This window comes from Xiphias gladius, chromosome 4 (genome assembly GCF_016859285.1).
Source record: "Xiphias gladius isolate SHS-SW01 ecotype Sanya breed wild chromosome 4, ASM1685928v1, whole genome shotgun sequence".
Lineage (NCBI taxonomy): Eukaryota > Metazoa > Chordata > Actinopteri > Istiophoriformes > Xiphiidae > Xiphias > Xiphias gladius.
The window spans coordinates 8,732,721-8,755,158 of NC_053403.1; the positions used below are offsets into that span (position 1 = coordinate 8,732,721).

The 22,438-nt window shown below is 40.8% G+C and overlaps 2 protein-coding genes across 6 annotated transcripts; one reads left to right on the forward strand and one right to left on the reverse strand.

The window, feature by feature from the left end:
• The first annotated feature begins 444 nt into the window (after positions 1–444).
• pals1b (protein associated with LIN7 1, MAGUK family member b) lies at positions 445–17,626 on the forward strand. 5 transcript variants are annotated; one of them, XM_040126168.1, is made up of 15 exons: positions 447–581; positions 2,726–2,752; positions 4,205–4,686; positions 5,226–5,434; positions 8,569–8,646; positions 11,017–11,136; positions 11,867–12,028; positions 12,663–12,740; positions 12,836–13,019; positions 14,198–14,266; positions 14,455–14,526; positions 15,190–15,351; positions 15,675–15,877; positions 16,027–16,137; positions 16,598–17,626. In XM_040126168.1, exons 3-15 carry the CDS (start codon positions 4,359–4,361, stop codon positions 16,772–16,774), a joined length of 1,953 nt encoding a protein of 650 aa, XP_039982102.1. In that variant the 5' UTR covers positions 447–581; positions 2,726–2,752; positions 4,205–4,358; the 3' UTR covers positions 16,775–17,626. The 5 variants fall into 5 exon arrangements, with proteins under 5 accessions (XP_039982099.1, XP_039982104.1, XP_039982102.1 ...); XM_040126165.1 differs by lacking the exon at positions 2,726–2,752 and having other exon boundaries at positions 445–684; XM_040126170.1 differs by lacking the exon at positions 2,726–2,752 and having other exon boundaries at positions 445–684; positions 11,029–11,136.
• Positions 17,627–17,976: 350 nt separating this feature from the next.
• Positions 17,977–22,434, reverse strand: atp6v1d (ATPase H+ transporting V1 subunit D). Its single transcript, XM_040126163.1, has 9 exons — positions 22,143–22,434; positions 20,884–21,001; positions 20,262–20,341; positions 20,108–20,175; positions 19,978–20,022; positions 19,771–19,874; positions 19,178–19,244; positions 18,993–19,071; positions 17,977–18,671 (listed from the first exon to the last, which is right to left on the reverse strand). The coding sequence occupies exons 1-9, from the start codon at positions 22,181–22,183 to the stop codon at positions 18,527–18,529; spliced, it is 747 nt and encodes a 248-aa protein (XP_039982097.1). The 5' UTR covers positions 22,184–22,434; the 3' UTR covers positions 17,977–18,526.
• Positions 22,435–22,438: the final 4 nt, after the last annotated feature.

A 22,438-nucleotide genomic window follows, 5' to 3' on the forward strand; every position in this document is an offset into this window, starting at 1 on the left:
TATTAATACAAAATATGATCAATGATTAAATTGTGATATATTATTATTGACTAGCTACCCAGCAGTATCACCTGCAACCTGAAATGATACATTAATGCATCGCTAATATAGACTATATAAGAATACATCCAATCATATAATATATATCATTCTGCATAATGAGTACTTTACTTTTGGTACTTAGATATACTGCATTTTGAACCCTTTCCACTTTTACCTCAGTAAAAATTTGAATGAATAACTTCTGCTCGAAACAGAGTATATCGACATTGTGGTATTGCAACTTTAACTCGAGTAAAAGATAGGAGTACTTCTTCTCTACCACTGATGATCACCCCTTATATCTTTTTTAGTACTGGCTGCAAACTTGGAAAATATGGTACTTCCGTGTCTGACAGAGGGCGGGCGCTGTAGAGCCGCAGTGTTGCCCTGGGAGACGAGTCAAAACACCAGGCGCAGTTCCTCAGCAATGGCTGCAAGTGTCCCGACTGTGCCTGGACAAGACTCGCTGTAGCTGCTGAACGCTGTCCCGCGAAGACCGAGCGAGACCTTGTGCTCGAGCTTTTTCTGACCGTCCGTGTGTGAGTAAAAAAAAAAAAAAAACAACACACATTACAGGGCGTTGGATTATAAAGGAATAACCGCTTCTTACCCAAACCCATTCAGCTCGCCATCTCTGAAGTGGTGAGTACACGCAGTCTGTTACGGGACAGGAACCGTTAAGCTACGCAGTTAGCGGTACCAGGCTACTAAGCTAAGTTCCTCGCTATTGCTAGGTTAATACAAGTTCAGTTTTACGCATTAAGAACAGAGTTTTTTTCTAAAAGTGTGTAACGCTACTAAGTCTGCCGTTGTGTGTGAATGTGCTACACCGTGGCTCTTTTGTAAAGTCGCTCAAAATAGATATTTATTCTACACAATAGGGATGACTCAGTTGCTGTTGTTCCTCCGGTGACTCTCATTGAAATACGCCTGCTTTGCGTTAATTTAGTTACTTCTAGCCAAGCCAGCGGCTCCGTGTTGTTAAACCACAGAACTATGACTAATGAATTAGAATATTTTCTGTTTTCACCCCCTGGATGTGTGCGTGTAGCTATTTATAGCCAGAGATCTGGTGAGACGGGCTAAACCCACCAAAACTCAGTGTACCCGTCATTTAACTAAGCCGCTTTCCGTGACTAGTTAAAACAAAGTCTAGCAGATACGGAAAAGTAACTAATCACAACTAATTATAGGTGCCGTTGCTGAGCAATATTTCATATATCGGTGTTTTTCTGAGATCGTATAAATTTCACTTGAGTGATTTGTTTTTTTTTTACTTTGCAACTCGGTATGCTGTTATGACAGTCAGGAGAATATTCCGCCTTTGGCTGGGATTAGAGTTAAGAGGAAATCGCTTGTAATGACATATGTGAGAAAACTATCCCAAAGAAAAGATGGTTACCACTTTGAGGGGCATCACAAAGTTGGAGCAAGATTGGTTTGTTAGTTGTCTTTGTATTAGAATGATTATATTAAGTATCCAAGGTTAGGCAATGCCCATGTCCCAGCTAACTATAGTAACTGTTGTTCTGCCAGTGTAGCCTTCGGCGAATCTGTGCCTGTCTACTGGAGTATCTGTGATAACATACTCTAGACTCAAGGATCACTTAAAAGCTTTTACTAGCGCTTTAAGGCCGATCTCACCACTTTCCTCAGAGAAAGAACACTGCTACAGTAGTTTTCAACACACATTACATAAACGTTACTTCTGCTGAACCCTTGTTGTGCATGTATGTCAAGTAACGGCACTGCTATTAAAGGAGGATATTCTAGTGCTATTTTCACTGGTAAATTCTAGATTTATTGTACATCAGTTTGAGTAGCATGAAAGGTGATGTACAGAGAGTTGTGAGAGGCCAGGTTATATCCTGGTTTATATCTGAAAATGTAATACAGGCCCTAGATTACCTAATTTTAACTTAATTTGAACTCTGCTGAGATCCTTTTGATTTGTCTTAGTTTTTACCTGAGTTCCTGGGGTATCTCATGCCAAACCCTCTTCTTCTTGCATTTTTGGCTCTCTGTGGTCACCTAACCCTGTTCAATTAGTGGACTTGATGAGGACCTGATATGAGCTTGATTTTCACTGTCTAATTTGACATTACCTGACATGATTTCACCGTCTTTGCAATCAAGCAGTGACCCTAAACTTGTTTCACATATTATACTGAACACAAACTTTTCACATTGCCTCGTGTTTTTATATCTAGGTGGGTGTGGGCACTTCCAGTCATTCTCCTTCTTCTACCCACGTCCCTCTGTCCCTTCCCAGCATCCCTCCCCGTGCTGTTGTGGCCACCGAGCTAGAGTAGAGTATGAGATCCCAGGCGTAATTAAGCCCACAGGAACAGATGGCCCGCTGGCAGTCTCTGCTGTTTGTCAGTCGTACACCGCCACTCTAAACGAAGCTAAATGCTTCTGCAGGGGAGGGTTTTAGAAGCTTGGACTAAGTGCCGGGGGGATAGACCTGCCAGACGTAATTAACTGTGGGAAGTAGGTAGAAGACGGGGAGGGCTGCCATGTGGTGTTAGGTGACATAAGTGTATGACTGACTATATGACACAAGCCTCAGTGGTGACTTTAATTGACTAAGCTGTTCTCTATGCATACAGAAAGGTGTCTTTAACTGGTAAGTAGTAGTAATGATGACAGTTTAACATGGAAATTATTATCTTTTTCACAGTCCTGGTTGCAAGAAATATGCACACAGGTATGTGGCAAGCCTGTAATGTCTTTAAGCCATAGCAAATTGGCAAAAGAGAGCTTTACCTAAGCCACTGCATCGTGTTTAAACAGAAGCTAATGCCATTATGAAGACATGCTTATGGCTTTCTAGATATATATCTTTTTTTTTTTTTTTTTTTTTTGGCCTGCAAAAATCTCATTGACTCTCCAGTCTGTGCCTGTTTTTTCAAAATGTTAAGTAATATAGATTGAGGGGGGGTTTTTTTGTTATGTTTTTTTCACAAACTGAACTAACAAACTCAGAATCATACTACCGAATTTTCTAATCCAAATGAATGCATATAGCATCCTTAAAATAGATTATAATCCACACCAATCACAACATAGGCAGACCAGGGAGTAGTAGTAGGTTTGTCATTATCATATTCCAATGCAATATGTTTATTTGGCCATCCATACACGGGCCACAGATGGATATTTTCGATTAAGCTGTTCATAAGGAGAGGGACAACTGGGGACAGGTGTACTCAAGCAAATGGCTGGATGAGGCTGAACTGAAGGGATTTCAGGTGACTGAGGCCAGAAAGCTTCTATGTTAGGAGTTAGATTAGTGATAGATGAGAGGAGGTAGGAAGAAATGTTGGCCCTGATCAATAGGCAGCCAGCTACAAGGAGGAAAAATGGTAATATTAACATATATTACGATGAAACTAGCTCTCAGCGGAACTGTGAGTTTGTAAAATAAAATAAATTATTGGCAAATTAAAGAACTTAAACAGATTGAGTAAATTTTTCACCCCAAATTACTTAGCAAATAAGTCAATATCAATCAATTATCAAAATAGTTGCCATAATTTTTTCTGTAAAATGAGTAATCAATCAATAAACTAATCATTTCAGCTCTAATATACAGTGAATTACATTATCCTAGACTATATAAATGAATCGTGCAAATATTTTGTGTGAATATATATTTGAAAAAATAATGAGCTGCACCAGCATTTCGTCTCATGGTAAAATGGTGTCATCATGGAAATTGACATCGGCATGAGAGAATCTGGAGCTGTCCTAATGCAGGTAATTTTTCTCTAATAGTCTTTTGTAGATACAAACAACAAATAAAGTACATATAAACCCAGATTCATCATTTCACAGCCTGTAAAGTATAACAAAAAACTTGAATGTGATGGCAACCAAGGTGAGGCTCTCGAGTATTTGGCCGAGCTATCAATCACTCTGTCAGAATAGTGGCCAAACTGGTGTGTATCTTATCTGAGAATAAAGCCCTTTAACCTCTGTCTATACATTTCTAAGAATGCAATAAAAGTGACAATCAATTACTGATTATTTTTATTTTTAAAAAATTAAGTGTACAATTTTTAAAAAAATACTTGACTTTGTTTACCATTTAAATACTTAAATAAAAGTTGCTTGAAAACAACAAGGGAAATCTGCTTTTACTCTGTTTGTATTCCAGGGTGACGGATCACAGAAAGAACATAAAGGTCTACATCCTCCACTGGTATGCTATGGCCCCTGAGTTGAGCAGTCTCAGCACCAGTGCCTCGGAACGCTCAAGCAGATCTTAGTAAACGCTTAGGTGGTTTGAGCCGTACACTGCTGCAGCAGAGATGATCGAGTCCCATATGAACGGTTATGTGCAAGAGGCCTCTAGTCAGGCCAAGAGCCAGAGGGAGCGGGCCGTGGACTGTCCAGGGGAGGAAAGCAGCATTGTCAAATCTCTAAACTGCAGTGCCCACATGGAGAGGATCCAGCACTACCAGGAGGAGCTGAGGAAGAGGAGAGAGGAAGACAGCAGGGGGAAACACGACATCGACCCCAACGCTTCACTGAGGCTCAGGAAGCTGTCACAGAACCCTAAGGTGGGGATTGACAATCCTACCTTTGAGGGAAAGGAGACGGCCACCAAAGACACATGCTCCCAAGATCCTGTAGCTGGTGAGTTGAGGGCGGGGGTAGAAGGTCTTTACCGGGTCAAAGAGGGTGGAAAAAGGAAGGGAGCTTACAAAGGAGAGGAGAAATGCAGATAGCAGAGGAGAATAGGGAATTGTTAGGCTTTACAAAATAGATAAAGATAGATAAGATAACATAATCTGTTAAAACAATGACGACCGAGAGGACAAAGCAGAGGGAAGCAGTGGAGGAGGGTAATGTGTTATAGGGGTTGTCTACCATTTCCACTGATTAGTGTCTCGGTCACAAGTCTGGACTGAGTTTGTGTGCACAAAATATTGTTAATTTGTCTACAGAATTGAATGAAAATTAATAAAATTTTCACTTTTTAAATACCCATCCTTTTTGGGCTTTTTAACATCATTGTTTTCAGAGGCTATGTTGTCAGAAAATTTGAACCTAGAAGATGGACAATAAGCATTCACATTGTAAAGGAGTAAAAATTTCCTGAGTTCTTTTTCGTCCCTGTGTTCCTCAGCATTGCCTCTCTGCTGTTCTCCTCACTGTCTTTGCCTCTTTCTCAGAATTGGAGGAGTTGCTGCAGGCTCTGAAGTGGATGCAGCACTGCCTGACTGATGCACAGAGTCAGCAGGATGTGGAGCTGATAATGCAGCTCCTTGCCAAGGAGGACTTCAAGAATGCCTACACCATCTACAACGCTGTTTCCCAGCAGATGACCAGAGTCAGCCCAACCTCACCCCTCACAGCACAAGCACAGGATCTCTGCCAGGAGGTACGGATAATGGTTATTTTGAAGCAACTTCTTAAAGCTGAAAACAAAAATCATGTGGAAGCACTTTGATTTTGCCACAGTATGAAAAGTGAAGGAAAAATAAAAACAATTTGCAAAGGCCTTAGTGTTAGCATTGTTGTCACTATTGCATCTGTACTTGTTAACTTGTTTATACTGCTTGGTCTTATAGTTTGTAAATGTAAGTGGTTTTTGTGTCCACAGCTCCAGGAGAAACTGAGTCAGGGATAACAGGCCGACTTTTACCCCGAATAATTAATAACTCACTTCAATTTTTTAGACGTTTTTAACCATGCCACAAAAACAGTTCTGCAACTCGTGAGACTTGCAGTGGTCTCCAAAGAGGAGGCAGTTTGCGCATAAAGGTGCTTAGATTGTACTCGCCAGTTTGTGGTTTGGACCCTGTTAAGCTTATATTTAGAGGCAAGCGCCTTCTGAGTAAAGTAACTGAACAAAGTCAATGAAGTATGAAAAATCTTTGCTGGTGGTGATGATTAATTCAACAAAGTTGCCCAAAAGACAACCATAGCAGTCTGAATAATGATGAAATGTAAATTGTCTTATGGGTAACAAGGTGAGTGAAAACCGAAGGATTTGTGGGATCCAGGCCATGCATGAAAATGAAGTGAGTTTGAAACAAGTGAAAAGAGGCAGAAGGAAGAAAAATTTAAATTAGAGAATGAGGGTGAAAAGAGGATAAGATGACAAGGAGATACTCTATCTCATTTGAGATGGACAAGAAGGGAAAAGGAGGAAGGCATGAAACAATGTGTAAACATGGGGTTTGGTATTCTACTACTTTGCAAATATATAAAACACCACGGTGGATTTCGCAATCCACTATTTGCTGTTTCTTCTTTAAATAAGTTGACAGTGCTGTGTACTGAGCCCCAGTGCACAAAGAGTGAGAAAGATCAAGAAACTATTTCAGTATTCAGGTTTGAGTAGTGGGAATCTGCCGCACCTGACTTTCTCGTTGACAAAACCCAAGCCAGTTGGTCTCCACAAAGCAAAGTGACAGTAATTGACTTGTATCCCTGCAGAGCTGAGCCTGTGCACATTGTGAACTCAAATGCAACCTGTCACAAAGGGCCCCAGTCCCTGTAAAAAGACAGAAATTGTTATATGGTTTTCTGTGAATTAGGTAGAAGCTCTATACATCTGTGATAAGCTACACCCACAATAGGCACTTCATTAGGATTAGTGTCAACTTTTGATAGGTGTAACACGAAAAAATGTAATACGGGCTTTTCTGCGCAGTCAGACTGATGCAATGTGATTTTTAGCTGATGGCTAGATGTGTAAAAGTCGACATTGTTTTTGAAAAAATAGGCTGGTATGAGCTGGGTACAGTTCATTCAAAGGCCACAAAGCAGCACCTCTACAGAACTGCTATTCCAGTCTTGACAGCAGTGGTTTGACCATACAGGGGTCGGGTGAGATTATCTGTTTTGCCTCACACACACAACACGTTGTCGACCGGCATACAGTAAATCAGTGTGTGTGCTCACCTGACGGGTACAGCTCCCTAACCTAACCCCAGTTTTAGCTGCAGTGTGCCTAATTTAAGTGGCTGTGCTGTATAACACTCAGATTGTCCATTGGGTAAACTAATCTCCCGGCAGCCCTCGGTGCTGGCTGAGCGGTGCTGCACACCGCAGGAGGGAAGCCAGGATCGGGGCGGCCAGAAAAAGAAACTCCAGCAGCTTACAGCAGTGTGGGCCGAGGCGCTGCTCTGCTACGGGGGAGGGGAAAGTGCGTCACCTTGTTAGTGAGAGATTTGATTAGTGTAATGGATGAACTAAGCTCTAAACAGGAGATGAAGAAGAAGGGGCAGAAAGACGGAGTAACAAAACACCAAAATGCCAACCGTCACAATTCAGTAAACAGTCCAAGCCACAAACAATAGCATTTCCCACCAAATGACAACACAAGAACCAAATGATTAAAATATGTGACAGTGAGGAGAAAGGAGAGAGAGGAATAAAAATGGAGCAGAGTGGAATGTCTGACAAGCCATGGAAGAGAAGTGTAGTGTGTGTTAGTTAAGGCAGGTGCTTTCCAAGTTTGTGCTTGTTAAATTTTGGTTAAATACAACTTTCATTTGTAAACAAACACATTGAAAATTAATCCTGTTGTGGATTTTGTTTTAGTTTTTTTAGTTTTTCCAAGTATAAAAGCTGGCAATTAACAAGATGCCTAACAGCAGAGTGAATATGGAGCACTTTTCTGTCTGGAATGTGAAATCCTACTGTGAGTTACCAGTGGGCAGCCAAATACCATGTGTGACTGTGTTATATGTGTGCACACATGTAAAGGTATGTCTGTACACATTTTTTTTTTCTTGCCATTCTGTGAGAATCCAAACTCTTTTCATCATCCAGTTGGCTCATTACTAAAGTAACTAGACAGCATTATGTTTTTCGACTGGACTGTATTTAGGTTTAGGATACCATCAGTTTATTGTCTAGGCTTCATACAGATATTTATCCAGCCTACATTCGGTGGTAAAGTCTGAACCAATTGTCAGTAAATGAACTTTCTTTAAATTATGTGTTTTTGCAGATTGTAGAATATATTGTACAATTAGAAAGCAAGACACACAATCATGAAATAATTTTAGGGTGAGGGTGAGGCTAAAGGAAAGGTCATTATCCTTTAGCCACTCGTGTAAATTTAGGATATTTCGTGTTTGGAATATCTTGTCAACAAAAGGAACTAAGATAACGTGTAAAAAGGTGACGGTCTGCCCTAAGGTTTGCACTAGGGAATGGGTCATTGAGTCACCAAAAGAGTTTATCTTCTGAGGAGCATTAATGTATTCATCAAATATCTACACATCATATTCTGCTTTACAGATATTGATGTAGAGTTGGAAGTTTTAGCCAACGCTGCAGAATTGGCATTAGTAACTTATGAATATCAACTCATGCTCTATTGTACTTTTTAAAATGCTTACACAGTATGATGAAGAACAGTCAGAAATGAGTACTTGAGTCATGTGGCTTTGACTCAAATCTGACTCAAGTAAATGTTTTATTTAGTTGCCCTAATGTTTCACTGGCAGTCATACAGTTTACCTCACCATTCTGCCATGTGTCTGTGTTTCTGTACAGGTACAGAAGATTCTCCAGTCCAGCCAGCAGAAGGAGGGCTTGGAGCTCAGGGCTCTGCTCACAAATCCTCATCTCCAGGTCAGAGATCAGGTTGCCAGCTGTGACTTATCATATCTTCCCTTCAACCACACTATGATTATAATGTAACGCCAGTGAGGCTCAGCACTCCTGCAGAGCCTTAAAGTCCCAACTAATTTATTTAGTTAATAAGCTCATAATTGGGATATTGGAATACTGATTCCAATGGGGTAATTGCGTCTCTCCCACCTTCCACTCGGAGATCAGAGGTCAGGGTTAAGTATGGAATAGCCCATATTGTATCAGAGGAAAGAAGAGGACTTACCAGCTCAAAGACAATTGAAGGACAGTTTCACTTTACCACCTTGTTGCCACCATATGTACCTGGTTAAAACGTAGCCCTAATGAAAGATTACTCCAGTACATTGTGAATCATGAACGAATGACAGATATAGATGCAGCCACTTCATGAAGGATGTCATAAGGTCATGTCCTGTTGGTGCCCCTTGAACTGGCAGGAATTATTCTTTTTACTCAAGGACACTTGGGCAGGGCATATGCTTGTTTTATAAATTAAATCCTTTATGACACATTAGTTATATCTCTTATTATTGGCTTTTATTTTAGGGTGTGCTAAAGTCATTTTTTTCAAGGTCAACTAGTTAGTGTTTCGCTCCAAAGATTAATCAAGTTTGTCTTAGGGAAAGGCCATTATGTAAATTAGGCTGTAATGTGGGTCAGCTCTCTTGGTAATGAAGAAGCATGATTGGTGCGTTCTTTGCAGCAGAGTGCTTGTCAGCTCCCTTTAAATTAATTTTAAAAAAGGCAGTGTGAAAAGTAAAAGATCTTACTGGTTTGTGTCTCCTTGTGTGTCGGCAGCAGTGCTGTAGTTTACAGTTTCTCTGCACTGATACACAGCAGTTTAGATTGATGAAGGCCATATTTATTGTGTCTTTGGTAAGGTTTACACTTAGGGGTGAAAATATTGTCCCTACTCCCTACTTGTTATAACGGAACATCTGGATAAAAGTGGGCATGTGTTTTAGAGGAGGGGTTTCAGGCTATGAAAGATTTAAAGTATACGTAATGTATCATTTGCAAAGAGGTAAAATATCTGTCCTAAAACTATTAATCTGTACTTGTGAGCAAAATTATTGTCACGCTGGTGTTGGAGGAGCCCTGCAGTTTATGGGCAGATCTTACAAGTAACATTATAGAAACGCTTACACATTTGAGTGTGGTTATCTGTGCATTTATTTAGTGGGAAATCCGCTTAGCATTTTGTATGTCAACATGAAAAGAATCAAAAAGTTGCTCCGCTTTGAAATGGCCTCAATTGCTGATACTCTACATTTGTCAGATTAAGCTTTGGTAATTCTTCTGTAGATAAAACATTTTTTCGCATTATCAGATTGTCATCGTCCATTAGCGAGGCAGTAAGGTGAGAAAAGACCTCAGTTGGATGACTCTGTTGTGATTTTATGGTTGAGGGTCCTGACAAGGGAGCGCCAGGGGGCTGATGTTTGACCCATGTGACCGTGTGAACTACCAATTCTCCCAATGGCCTGTTAACCCCTCCACTGAGTCGGAACCATGTAGCCAGCAGGGGAAGTGTGATGTGAAATGAGCCTGCCTTGTGGCACAGAAAGTGGAACAGATTATGTTGGTTTTTCTGCGGGGAGCAGAGGATCACATGAGTCACCCTGTAGTCTGCACAGGTAAACATTTTCCTACCCAAAACTAATGGAGACAGGTACGTGTGTGAGAGCAATAGGTCCCCCTCAAGTCTACCCCTTTCACCATTTTTCTAGGACACATTATCCTCATGAGCGGGGAAGCCAAAGGTGTTTGATGATGGATGGCAGTGGTTCCTGACTTCTAAATGCAAGGAGAGATTAAGAGAGATTGTGCGTACGCCAAAGTTTAGCCCGGCCCCCGTTCTCTCAGGTCCCCTTTGTTGCAGCACAGAGAAACTAATTTGGACCGACGGTAATTAATTGTGGGGTACGGAGCACTTGTCACATTTAATGAAGTGAAGGAGCAATCTCTGTGTTATTTCTGGCTTGGAGGTGGGTTTGCTGACTACTCTTGTTAAAAAAAAGGTGGGTGGTAGGTAGGTTTCTGGTAGCAGGTGCATGTCTAAGGGAAGGGGTTTGGAAAAACTTGTTTAATATCACTTCTCTTTCAGTGAACAAGCACAAACAACGAACAATTTCACTGAAACTGTACTAGATTTATGATCATTTTATCTCCATGCCAACCAAAGCTGTAATAAAGGAAAATATTTCCCATTGAGTCTCTTTACCTCACGCTGCCTCCTCCATTGTTTTTATCTGTGTCTGTGTTTCTGTCTTTTATGTGTTTGTAAAATGTCTCTATGTACGTACTGTTTGTCTCTACATGTATCTCTATATTTTTTTTATTTGGCAGGCACTGATGCAGGCTCATGACAGTGTGGCGGTGCAGGAATTGCCAGAGGAAAATGTGAACCAGTACCTGGGAGAGACGGTTAAACTGGTGCGGCTGGAGAAGACCCGTGACACTCCACTGGTAAGTGTTTTTCAGCCGCTCGTGCCTATTGTTTGCATACGCCTTTCAACATTTTCTCATAGCCTCTCAGCCATTTAAACTGGTTTATGCTTCATAATCAACTTGTGAATGTTGTAAATCAGCATTACAGAAGGCAAAACAAAGCATGAGAAACAAGGAAACATGGATAAAATTACAGTACAATATAAAAACTGAAAAATGTCATACAAGATTTACATTGAGCCGTTTATATAGAACAACAAAAAAGCAAAAGTGTAAACGAATCATTGAGATATACTGTGTATTGGTCTTCAACATCACTGAATATTGTATTACTGTGTGAGTTTTTGTGTATTGTGTGTAAGTCCGGTGAAAGGGCCTTCCCTCTCAGCTTTCACCATGCTCCGCCTCTCATATTTATCACCTGGGTGTTTCAGTGTCAGTGTGCTAACAAACCAACAGGGCAGTAAAATGCCTGTCAGTATGAGTTCCAGGCATCCAACTGGAGACATTTGCAATGACTACACGCTGTTGTATCGCCTTCTGCTCTTAGACTTGCATCCCTCTGTTCGGTGTCATTTTACAGAATATTATAAGTTTCAGGTGTTTCATTTCATTTACATATTAATAATCCTGTGTTTTGCTTGTTTTGTAAGATCATCTCAGTCATCTACTGTATATGAACGGTGTGTGTGCGCGCGCGTGTGTGTGTGTGTGTGTGTGTGCGCGCGCGTGCGCATGCGGCCATCAGGGTGCGACAGTACGTAACGACATGGACAGCGTTGTCGTCAGTCGTGTGGTGAAAGGCGGAGCAGCAGAGCGGAGCGGCCTCCTCAGTGAGGGAGACGAGATCCTTGAGATCAACGGGATTCCTATACGTGGGAAACATGTGAATGAAGTCCACGATTTACTGGTGAGGGATAGGGGTTATACAAATGGTGTCCAGAAACTTTTAGTGCTCTTTTGATTATTTACAGTGCTTGAGAGGTTTTATACACAATGCGTATCCACTTATAGATTGATCTATAATTAGTTTGACAAATATGTTCAGCCTGAGAAATTTAATGAGCTGCCTGTTGGTAGTGTAGTGTTTGTGGGTTTCATTCTCTTATTTATTTTTTTCTACACTATAGACACATACTCAACAACAATTTCATATCGAATTAAGATCAAATAGTAGTATTTTGGAGTTTTGGAACGAAAAATATCAGATTGTATAGAAAGACGAGTAAAACCAAAGCCACCATACATAATTTTAAGAGATCGTTATCATCTTAACAGAATAACTAACATTACTGCTGACTGCATTTGCTTCTGAAAAAATTGTCTTTTTCCTGTGCCAAATACAAATGTAATTTAACGTAAATACCTGAGCAGTTGTTTCTGAATAGATGCTGTCTCGAAATATAATATACATCCATCTGCATAGCAATAAAAATTGCTAAAACTTTGAGTGCCTAGGTAAATATAGTCAGTAAAAAAATATTCTTTTATGGAAATTCCTTCTCCTTCATGTTTAATTCATTGCATCTCATCACTTCCATCAGCAACAAATGCACGGCACTCTGACCTTCCTCCTCATCCCGAGCGCTCAGATTAAACCTGCCCCACACAGACAGACTGTGGTAAGTCTCTAATGATGTGGGTGTGTGCACGTGTGTAAGAAGGCCTGTCTGCATGCATGTAACGGCAACCACGACGCTTTAAACCCTGTCCTCAGATGCACGTACGAGCTTACTTTGACTACGACCCCTCTGATGACCCCTTCGTGCCGTGTCGGGAGCTGGGCCTGTCCTTCCAGAAGGGAGACATCCTCCATGTCATCAGCCAGGACGACGCCAACTGGTGGCAGGCCTACAGGGACGGAGACGAGGACAACCAGCCCCTGGCTGGACTCATTCCAGGTAGGGATCAGACTGGGGCTGAATATCAATATTTAATGTGCTGTTTCACAAGGGCGGTATAACAACTGCAAGGACATACTGCTACCAGTGCAAAAAATCTAGAAGAATCATATACAGGTATGGTAAAATGTATAATAATGCGTTTGGATGTTTTGTAGTACCACATTCTTTATTTTAGTTTACAAGTGACATATACATAAGATATGGATTAGTAAACTGTTTGAACTGTATTAAAACTTACTTGTTGCATTTTGCCTGTTTGGTGTTTTCACGACCTGTGCTGTGTATGTGGCTCACGATATGAGAAAAGGAGCAAGGAAATTGAAGTTGCATGCGAGCAAGCGTTGTGGGCTGTGGGAATAAACATCAGAAGACGTAGTGGAACCGGCAAGGCTGAACTGCCAGAAAAAACACCAATTGCAATGTTTAACAGTCTGTAGTTCCTGAAGCATACTCACCTGCATGATAGTAACTCAGATATTTAAAACCTGTGTAGATTACATTTAACTAAAAATAAAAACATGACTTATGTCTTCTAAAAAAATATTACTAGGTAAAATTGACTAGCACTAATAAAATAAACCATAGTACTTGATACCGGCATATCAATTAATCCATAACGCATAAACTTCTCATAATATATTGCCTGGATGAGTATTATTTTCATCCCTGGTAGTACGTGGGAATACAGTCACAGAAAAGTGCTTGAAACTTGTCCATGAATAATAATTAACCTGGCACTACATGAACCATCTTGGCAGGAAACAACACCCATCTGGCCACGTCAAGCAGATTAAAATAAACTCCTAAGAGTTATTTGTGATTACTCTCTGACCCAGGCCTGTTGTAGCTGGAACAAAATTAGGTTAAGCACTGGAAATGGAAAGCAGGGCATCTTTTTGCCCGTTCCTCAGCACGCTCTGGAAAAACATTTCTAGGTCTACGAAAGCTTTGGACATGTAATGTTTGCAATTTGTAGCCACTTACTACAGTGGTCCAGTGCGTAGTGCTGCAGGTTATCCGTTAACTATCTTGTGAGACATTTTGTTGAACACCAACCAAAATGTTCAAACACATTTTTAAATAAAGATGGGCTTTTGAAATGGAAAATACACTGGATTTGTGTATCTGTATTTGCAGTGTTGGGTAGGTGACCTGTTTCCATTTGCTTTTCTCAGGGAAAAGCTTCCAGCAACAGAGAGAGTCCTTGAAGAAAACTATAACGGACAGGAGTCGAGAGCAGCAAGGTGAATGGCTAATGTAAAAAAACAAAACATAATAATTTGCAAACTGAAACAGTTCGCAAATTATTAAACTGAAACATTTTGCATCCAGTTTGACTCATAAAAATAGAATTTGTAGTGTCTAGAAAAAAGTGAAATGATAATCCACCTTTGACGGTTAAATTCTTTTCACCTGTAATGAATTATTTCAGGGAAACTTTGGTATGCAAAGAAGAGCAAGAAACAGAGGAAGAAGACCACACTGAACCTGAGCAAAAATACTGGTAAGAGAGTACTTTTTCTTTTTTCTCATCAGCAGCTTAAAAAATTGAGAAGTGGTTTGCAGGTTTAAGAATTTGCTCTGTCTTTAGCAATACCAGTGACAAGCTACACACTTAACCCACAAAATGTCTCTCACTGTCTCTCCTCATTTACCACTTATGACAGTCCGCTTCCATACTGGGCGGCTGCCAAGTGTTCACACACTGTCAGTATAAACGCCACTCATTAGCTGGAGGTGACGTGTCTTCTCGTTCTCACAGCAGCTTGTCCAGACTTGTTGTGTCACAGGTCAGATTAGTCCTGTCTTCACAGACAGGATCAGGGGAGGCTCCAACAGGTGTCCAACAGGTGCCTTAATGGTTCGGAGGGACCTGCAGGGTTAATGGTTCACACATTGAAACACATTTAAAGACGGATACACACCACTCACTGGCTGATAGTAGAAGACTGTGGTTGTGTGTTTCAATGGATATAACACACAACTAAACCTTCACACTAACCCACAAATAATAAGATAACAGGGGGATATTTTCCAGCTCTCTAAATCCTCTCACCTCTTTCCAGGAAGGTTAAAGGTCAGAGTAAGTTACAGAACAGAAGAGCTAGAAGGGATTTGGTGTGTTGGTCAGGGATGTTTCATTAACCCCTCCCAACTGTCTTCTCAGACTACGATGACATCCTGACCTATGAGGAGATGTCCCTTTATCACCAGCCTGCCAATCGTAAACGTCCCATAGCTCTGATTGGTCCAACAAACAGTGGTCACGATGAGCTGCGTCGGAGGCTTCTGTCCATCGAACCAGAAAAGTTTGCTGTTGCAGTGCCACGTAAGTCCACACTTTGTCAAGGCCTGGGGACAAGGCAGTGTTAAATACACCACCATTTTTCAAGATTTCAAATGAGGAACAAATGTGCATGTGATTCAGTAAAGAATTCAAATCAAAATCAGCTTTTGTCAACTTCTACTGCACAAAATGCTCAAATTGTTAATGTCGGCACAAAATTAGACCTAGGAACACCTTTAGAACTGAGGACTTAGGACTTACTACATGTTTTTGAATTATTAAAGCGGCTTGTAGTGCAAAAATAGCTTGATAGTAATGTTGTAATTAGTCAAATTGAACCTTTTCCCATCTTTTTCATGACCCAGACACAACCAGAAACCCAAGGATACATGAACGAAATGCGCGAGAGTACCATTTTGTGAGTCGGCCCGCTTTTGAAACTGACTTGGCGGCAGGGAAGTTCATTGAGTCAGGGGAATATGAGAAGAACCTGTACGGAACCAGCACCGACTCGGTCCGACACGTGATCAACTCTGGGCGCATCGGTTTGCTCTGCCTGCACACAAGGGTAGGAGACTGGTTACTGTCAGCTCACTGCTGACTGATATAGCATACTTTTTATAGTCCATAAAGATGAAGCCATAGTAGTGCTTGGTTTGGTATGTTTTTTCTTTTCATTTCATACGTTCGTATGTCCCCCGTTCTTCCTCTTGTCAGTCACTGCAAGTGTTGAGGTCCTCCAACCTCAAGCCCTATGTCATCTTCATCGCTCCTCCTTCTCAGGAACGACTACGCACCCTGCTGGCCACAGAGGGGAAAACACCAAAGGTATCCGCTATACAATGTTGCAAAATGGTACTTCACTCTCAAGTGAGAATGCATATTGTAGATGTCATAGTTTGTATATGACAAAAAACGTTGTAAAAAATGTTCTTCGGTCACTCTTACGCAGAGCAAGGAAAGAAGTTATATTTAAAGCTTTTTTTTTTTTTTTGGACATGTTGCTTAAAATGCTGACTGGTTTCAACTTCAGCGGCTCTTTATCAGGGCAGAAATGGGAAAAACAGATCGTTTACACCTGTTACACTAAATAGACAATACACCAGAAATAAGCAATATTGCATCACATCATGAAATAACAAATATTTCATATCTGTTGCTATAATATACATCAAAATACTAATTCATAAAATAGAAAAAGAAATAATGACCATAGCATTAAGCATTTAAGATTCACGTCCAATACCCTCACGCCTTATTAAACTGATGTCTCGTTTTCTGTGCTCAGCCGGAGGAGCTGAAGGAGGTCATTGAAAAGGCCCGTGAGATGGAGCAAAATTTCGGTCACTTCTTTGATGCAACCATCGTGAACATGGATCCAGACCAGGCTTTCCACGAGCTGCGCAGGCTGATAGACAAGCTGGACACTGAGCCACAGTGGGTGCCCACCTCCTGGCTGTGCTAGAGGTCACAGGGTCTCAGCGCAAGGAGTCTCAGGGTAGAAAGAGGTAAAGAGAGGAGCAGAAATGTATGTTCCTGGAGACCGAAAAATGAAGGACTGACGGTGATAAATTGTCGCTGGATTTTCACTTGCACGCATCCTCGTTTGTGGAGGTGATTTTTACCACATGCAGGGACGGACGCAAGATTCTTACATTTCTTTTTTTTTTTTTTTTTGGGTGTGTGTCTTTGTTTTATTGTTTTTGTTCTTTTTGTTTGTTTTATTAAGGTTGTTGATCTCACAGTTTTATGCAAAATCATTTATCAAACAAATAGAAATATTTCTTATTCCTAATAGTTATTTATAATTGTAAAAAATATATTTTTTCTAGACAAAATATTTTATTGTTACTTTTTGTGTGTGTGAAATTTAAAACAGTACACTCAACTGGGAGAGTGTTGATGTCATAATTATTAAATGGCTTCCTGATAATGCAGTAAGCCAAGATCTGTTACGGTACCAAACAGAAGAGGAGCTCTGGTGCTAAGAATGGCTGCAGTGGAACATCTTCCATTCAGAAACACTAAGGCAAAATCTGCTTAAACTTTCTCTACACCAATATCAGTGTTAGTTTTGGTTGTCTGATGTCTCATTTACGCTGTGATAACAGACCCTAAATTTAAGGTTTTATCTCTAGCTGGTACCATTATTGTCAGTATATTGTGCTGAAAAGTAGTTCTGAAATTTTTTTTTTTTTTTTTTTTTTAAACAGTATTGTATGAAGAAGACATATCACTTATGAACAGTAACTTCAACAAATACTGTATTGATTCTTTGCAGGGTACTTATTAAATTATAAGCACAATTCTGGAAAAGTGTTAATAAATGCAGATACACGTCAACAAGTGATGTACATGCTCTATGCATTCATTTTTTATTTTAAATAAGTTTGCAATATTGGTCTTACAACAAAGATAAATAATAATTAAACCCTTGCAAATGCCTCACTAAAAATACTGTGCTACATGTAGCATTCTGGTGCAAAACGGCGGCCATTCTTCACATAGCTGGTTCACCTAAATACTTGGACAAAATACTCCTCTGCATATGTCGAGAGACATTTGACCACAGCAGTCTTTCCTGTCCCTTTTTTTCTTTTACATATGGAACTGAAAAGCTTCTACTTCAGCTAAAGCTCTAATCTAAACAAAAAATCCAGGCTGTGGTTGAATATTTAGAACATCTTTATTTGGATGAAGGGGGTCACATTAGGGGTTCTGGTTCAATGGTAAAGATCCTCGTCAACTGAGGTAACAACAACCCTTTGATATCAGGTCAGCAGCGGGACAGGCATCCACAACACAGACTCACACTCTGAAATCTACACCCACCTTAAGCATTACAGCATGCAATGGCTCTAAATGTTGTGAGCAAACTGAAGTATCTACAAGCTGATCACTCACACGGAATGCTTCTTTAATGCCACTCGCAAACCATGTGTTAACATATTTATTATTTCAGTTATTTTATAATAGTTAACTGACTCCCTTGTGGGTAACCGCAGAGTGCGACAACACTTTGGTTCTGTACAGTGACACGTCTGGAAACACACAGTACGTTCCAGCAATGAAACAATAAAACAAATAATCAACGACAAGTACACAAAAGACAACTTTCATCGCTTGTATGATAAGACATACCGTAGACTTGGCCAGAGAGGCACAGAATAAATAGGACGACGGGCTAAGTCGCTGACTGTCGGCCTGAAGAAGCCCGTCACTCAAACAGCAGGTCTTCATCCATCTCCTCTGTCAGCATGTTGGCAGGCTCTGCGATGGGACCCAGCTTAGCCAGGCGGGCCGCAATCTCCAGTTCTGTCCTTTCCCTGAGCTGCTTCTTCTTCTCTTGGATCTTTTTCAGCCTGGAGCAGGAGGAAATTTAAGTGTTACAACAAAAAAACAAAAAAAAGATGAGTTGACTAGTACATGGACCTTACTTGTTGGGGGTTGTGACAGTTTACATCTAAAGAAGTGGGTAGATGGTCAGCTTTAAAAAAAAAATCAAAAAAATCAAATAAAATAAAATAATTCAACCATACAACATCTGCAACTGAGGTAGATGCCGAACCAATTGGCAAGGCACTCATCTCATCAGAGAAACCCTTCATTGGAAAAACTTTTAAATTTTAAAAGTAAAAAGGTAAAAACCTGGAATTTATGAGACCGTTACTAAATGTTTTCACCTGTAGAACTCCTCTCGTTCTCTCTCATCCAGTTCTGTGATGATGTAGGTGAGGGTGCGATCAATCCTGGGGATAATCACTGAAAAGTGGGATAAAGATGATTTAAGCTTCAATAACACCCTTTCCCTTTCTCTTTAAAAAAAAAAAAAAAATGCAACAATGTTACATATACAGTATGAATTTACCATGCTCAATAGCATTCACACGGCGGTTGGTAATTTTTATGGCTTCGTCCAGAGTGACAAAGGATGTCTGCAGACAGAAAATGGGCAGTGTGTGTCAGAATCTTTCAGTCTTACTAAACATACAGAGAAGTTCTGGTAACTTTCACTAAAAACAGCGATACATCAAATATTCAAAAATATTCACCTCGCACTCTAAATTTTAGCAAGTAAAAGTAAACAAAATCTACTTTACATATTTCAAAAAGTACTCGTGCAGAATGAGTTATATTATTACATACATTATACGATTGGTTCATTATAATTGATGCATTAACATGTAAGCAACATTTTAACATTGAAGCTGTGAAGTAAGTAGTAGCTATAACTGTCAAATACATACAGGGGGGTAAAAAAGTAAAATATTTCCCTCTGAAATCAAGTTGAGTCATAAAGTATAAAGCAGCATGAAGTGTAAATGCTCAATTTAATTACACACGACTAGAAATTCTATCTAAATAAATGTACTTACTTTTCCACCACCGTCTGTTTCACTTGTGAAGCAAGTAAAGCTAAGCTAAAATAAAACACGACATATTTGTAACAGCACCCCCTACCTGCAAGGAGGCCAACTCCACCAGCAGCTCAACGGCTCTGGCGTAGTTCCTCTTCAACCTGGAGAGCTGCTCCCCTCCCCTGGCCAGACCGGTCAGCTCGTAGCCTGGCAGACACAACGAGGGGGTTACTCTGTAGTTACAAGAATTTATTTGATCTAGAACAAGATCGTGGATTCGCAGGAAATCGACAAGTGAAACAGGACTTACTGTCCCCGCCCTCTTGGTAGTGCTCAAAAACTGGTAGGGTGACACCTGAAAGACAGTCAAAGTACGCATAAGAACTTGTCCCGTCACTCAACAATGATTATAATAAGAAGGAGTCAGTTTTTAAGCTAACCTGCCACGTTGTCTTTCTTGGCTCGGACCTTCACTTGGGCTTTGTTAACATTCTGGATTACAGTTGTGCTGTGGACAGAGCAACAGAGGGCAGTTACAGACGCACCTGTGCCAAACAGAACGCCCCATCGCATCGTATTAGTCGGGATTCTCACCTGAAGTCTCCAGCTGCGAATTTGGCTTCAGCCAGAGAAAAGGCCGCCTCTCTCATCACCTCTCCCATCTTGGTCTTCGTCTAAAGGAGCGGACATAGAAAGACACAGTCCACATTCAGGAAACCATTGTGACCCATGCGAGAAATAAACTTAGCTGCCAATTTATTAGGTACACCCATCTAAAACTAGTGCAGTCCAATACAACAGCCCTGCAGACAACCCTACCTTCATGAAGGTTCAAATATTCAGTTTTTAACTGAAACTGTTTACAGAGACGTGTTGATTCAATTGTTGATTAACTGTCTACTGAGGTGTTTCTTATATTTTGTCCACCCCATTTATATCCGTGAGGATGCACTAGTAAATATTACAAAACACGTCTCAGTCTAATGCAATCCAGTTCAACAAATCACGAACGACAGCCTCCAAAATGATCACAGAGTTGAATCAACGCCTCTCTAAAACAGACACAGCAACATTTGACCTTTATAACCTTCATGAGGGGAGGATCTATTGGAGAACTGTTGCATTAGACTGCATTGGTTTTAGTCAGGTGCACCTCACCGTAAACTGTGTAAAATGCACGGAGAACGAAGTCAGTTATCGGTTATTTTCAACTTACTTCAATAATTTTGCGAAGAATCTGACGGAAGCGCATGGAGAGGGCATCGGATTTCTTCTTGAGCAGGTTGCGGCCGGTCTGCGCCCCTTTCAGCCGAGCTTTCATGATGGTCTGAGCCCTGAGACGTGAACCGAACCACACTTTTTGAGTGCTCTATCTGAATCGCGCATTACAAGTACACAGGGTTCAGTCGTTTCACAGAGGTTATGTACATTCTCTGACACTGTAACACTGTCATGTTACAGTTTTTTTTTTTGTCCCCCCCCCCCCCCAACCAATCCTGCCAATCCTGCCAATCCTAACTCGTAAAGCAGTCCGTTTGGGAATATGCCCAGGGGCTGCGAAATATAGGTATCGCTAATCTACATCAGTGATTCCCAACCTTTGCGTCCAAAATCCCCCTACACCCTTAACAGATGGACTCAAGCAACCCTTCATCATGCCACTTTGATAAAAGGGCTTGGCCTCTTCTTCTTGAATTGTTTTGAGAGAAAACACATCTGTATATGAATCCATACAAGATATACAGTAGTTATCCTGGTGTGTGTGGTTTTTTTGTTTTTTTTTACATTAGTTTTGTACTACTATCATTTGGAGTGGCAGAAGCTGGACGTTTAAACCATTTATCCATCGTATTTTGGTTCAAAGTAGCTCAGCTGCTTAACAATCTTTCCATTTGCCCCCTGGAGTAGTCGTCCTCCTGGTTTGGGAATCACTGATCTACATTCATATCACAGCTTACTGATATTTGTAACCAAGGACTGGCTCTAACACACACACACACACACACACACACACACACACACACACACACACACACACACACAGACAGAGGCTTCAAAAAGGCTGACATTATGAAATCAGAGTGGTAAAATTATTAGACTTTGCAGACAACACAGGAATCTCTGTGATCAGTAGACACTCCAGTTACACAATGTTAAAGTTAAGACTTTTACTGTCTGGAGGTCAGCAGGTTTCAGACAGACAGCTCACACTTGGATGATGTTAGATACATCACATGACAACAGAGGGACTCTTCCTCTTTTAAACGGCAACCTGGCCCTCATATAACCTAAAATTAAGCCCGGAGTACAGTGCAGCACTGTCTGCCAGCCATTCGTGTCAGATACATGCAAGATGTGAGCAGGAGATCATCAATCTGAGAGGCTTGGAAGCAACAAATCAACAAAAAAAGCACCATGTTATTTGGCTAACAGGCTACAGCGGGTTAGCAAGTGGCTTGCAAACAAGCTGCTTACATTCTGGAGGGGAATATGTCGATCCTGTCTTTTCCAGACATCTTCTCGTGTTTTGGTCGATGGCTGTTGTCTTCCGTTTAACTCCGTTTCCTCAAAAAAAATACTGCGGCGTTGGCGTTAGTCTTAATGTATTAATCTGTTCATATAATACAAGTAAAGCTGTTGTTTTTCGTGCAGGATTAGCCGCATAGACCGAACCGACGATCGTGATCTTGTCCGACTCTCTGTCCGTGATGATCAGCTGGCCTCTGGTCATGTGACTGAGCCGAACTCGTTCTGCACATGCGCGTGTCGTA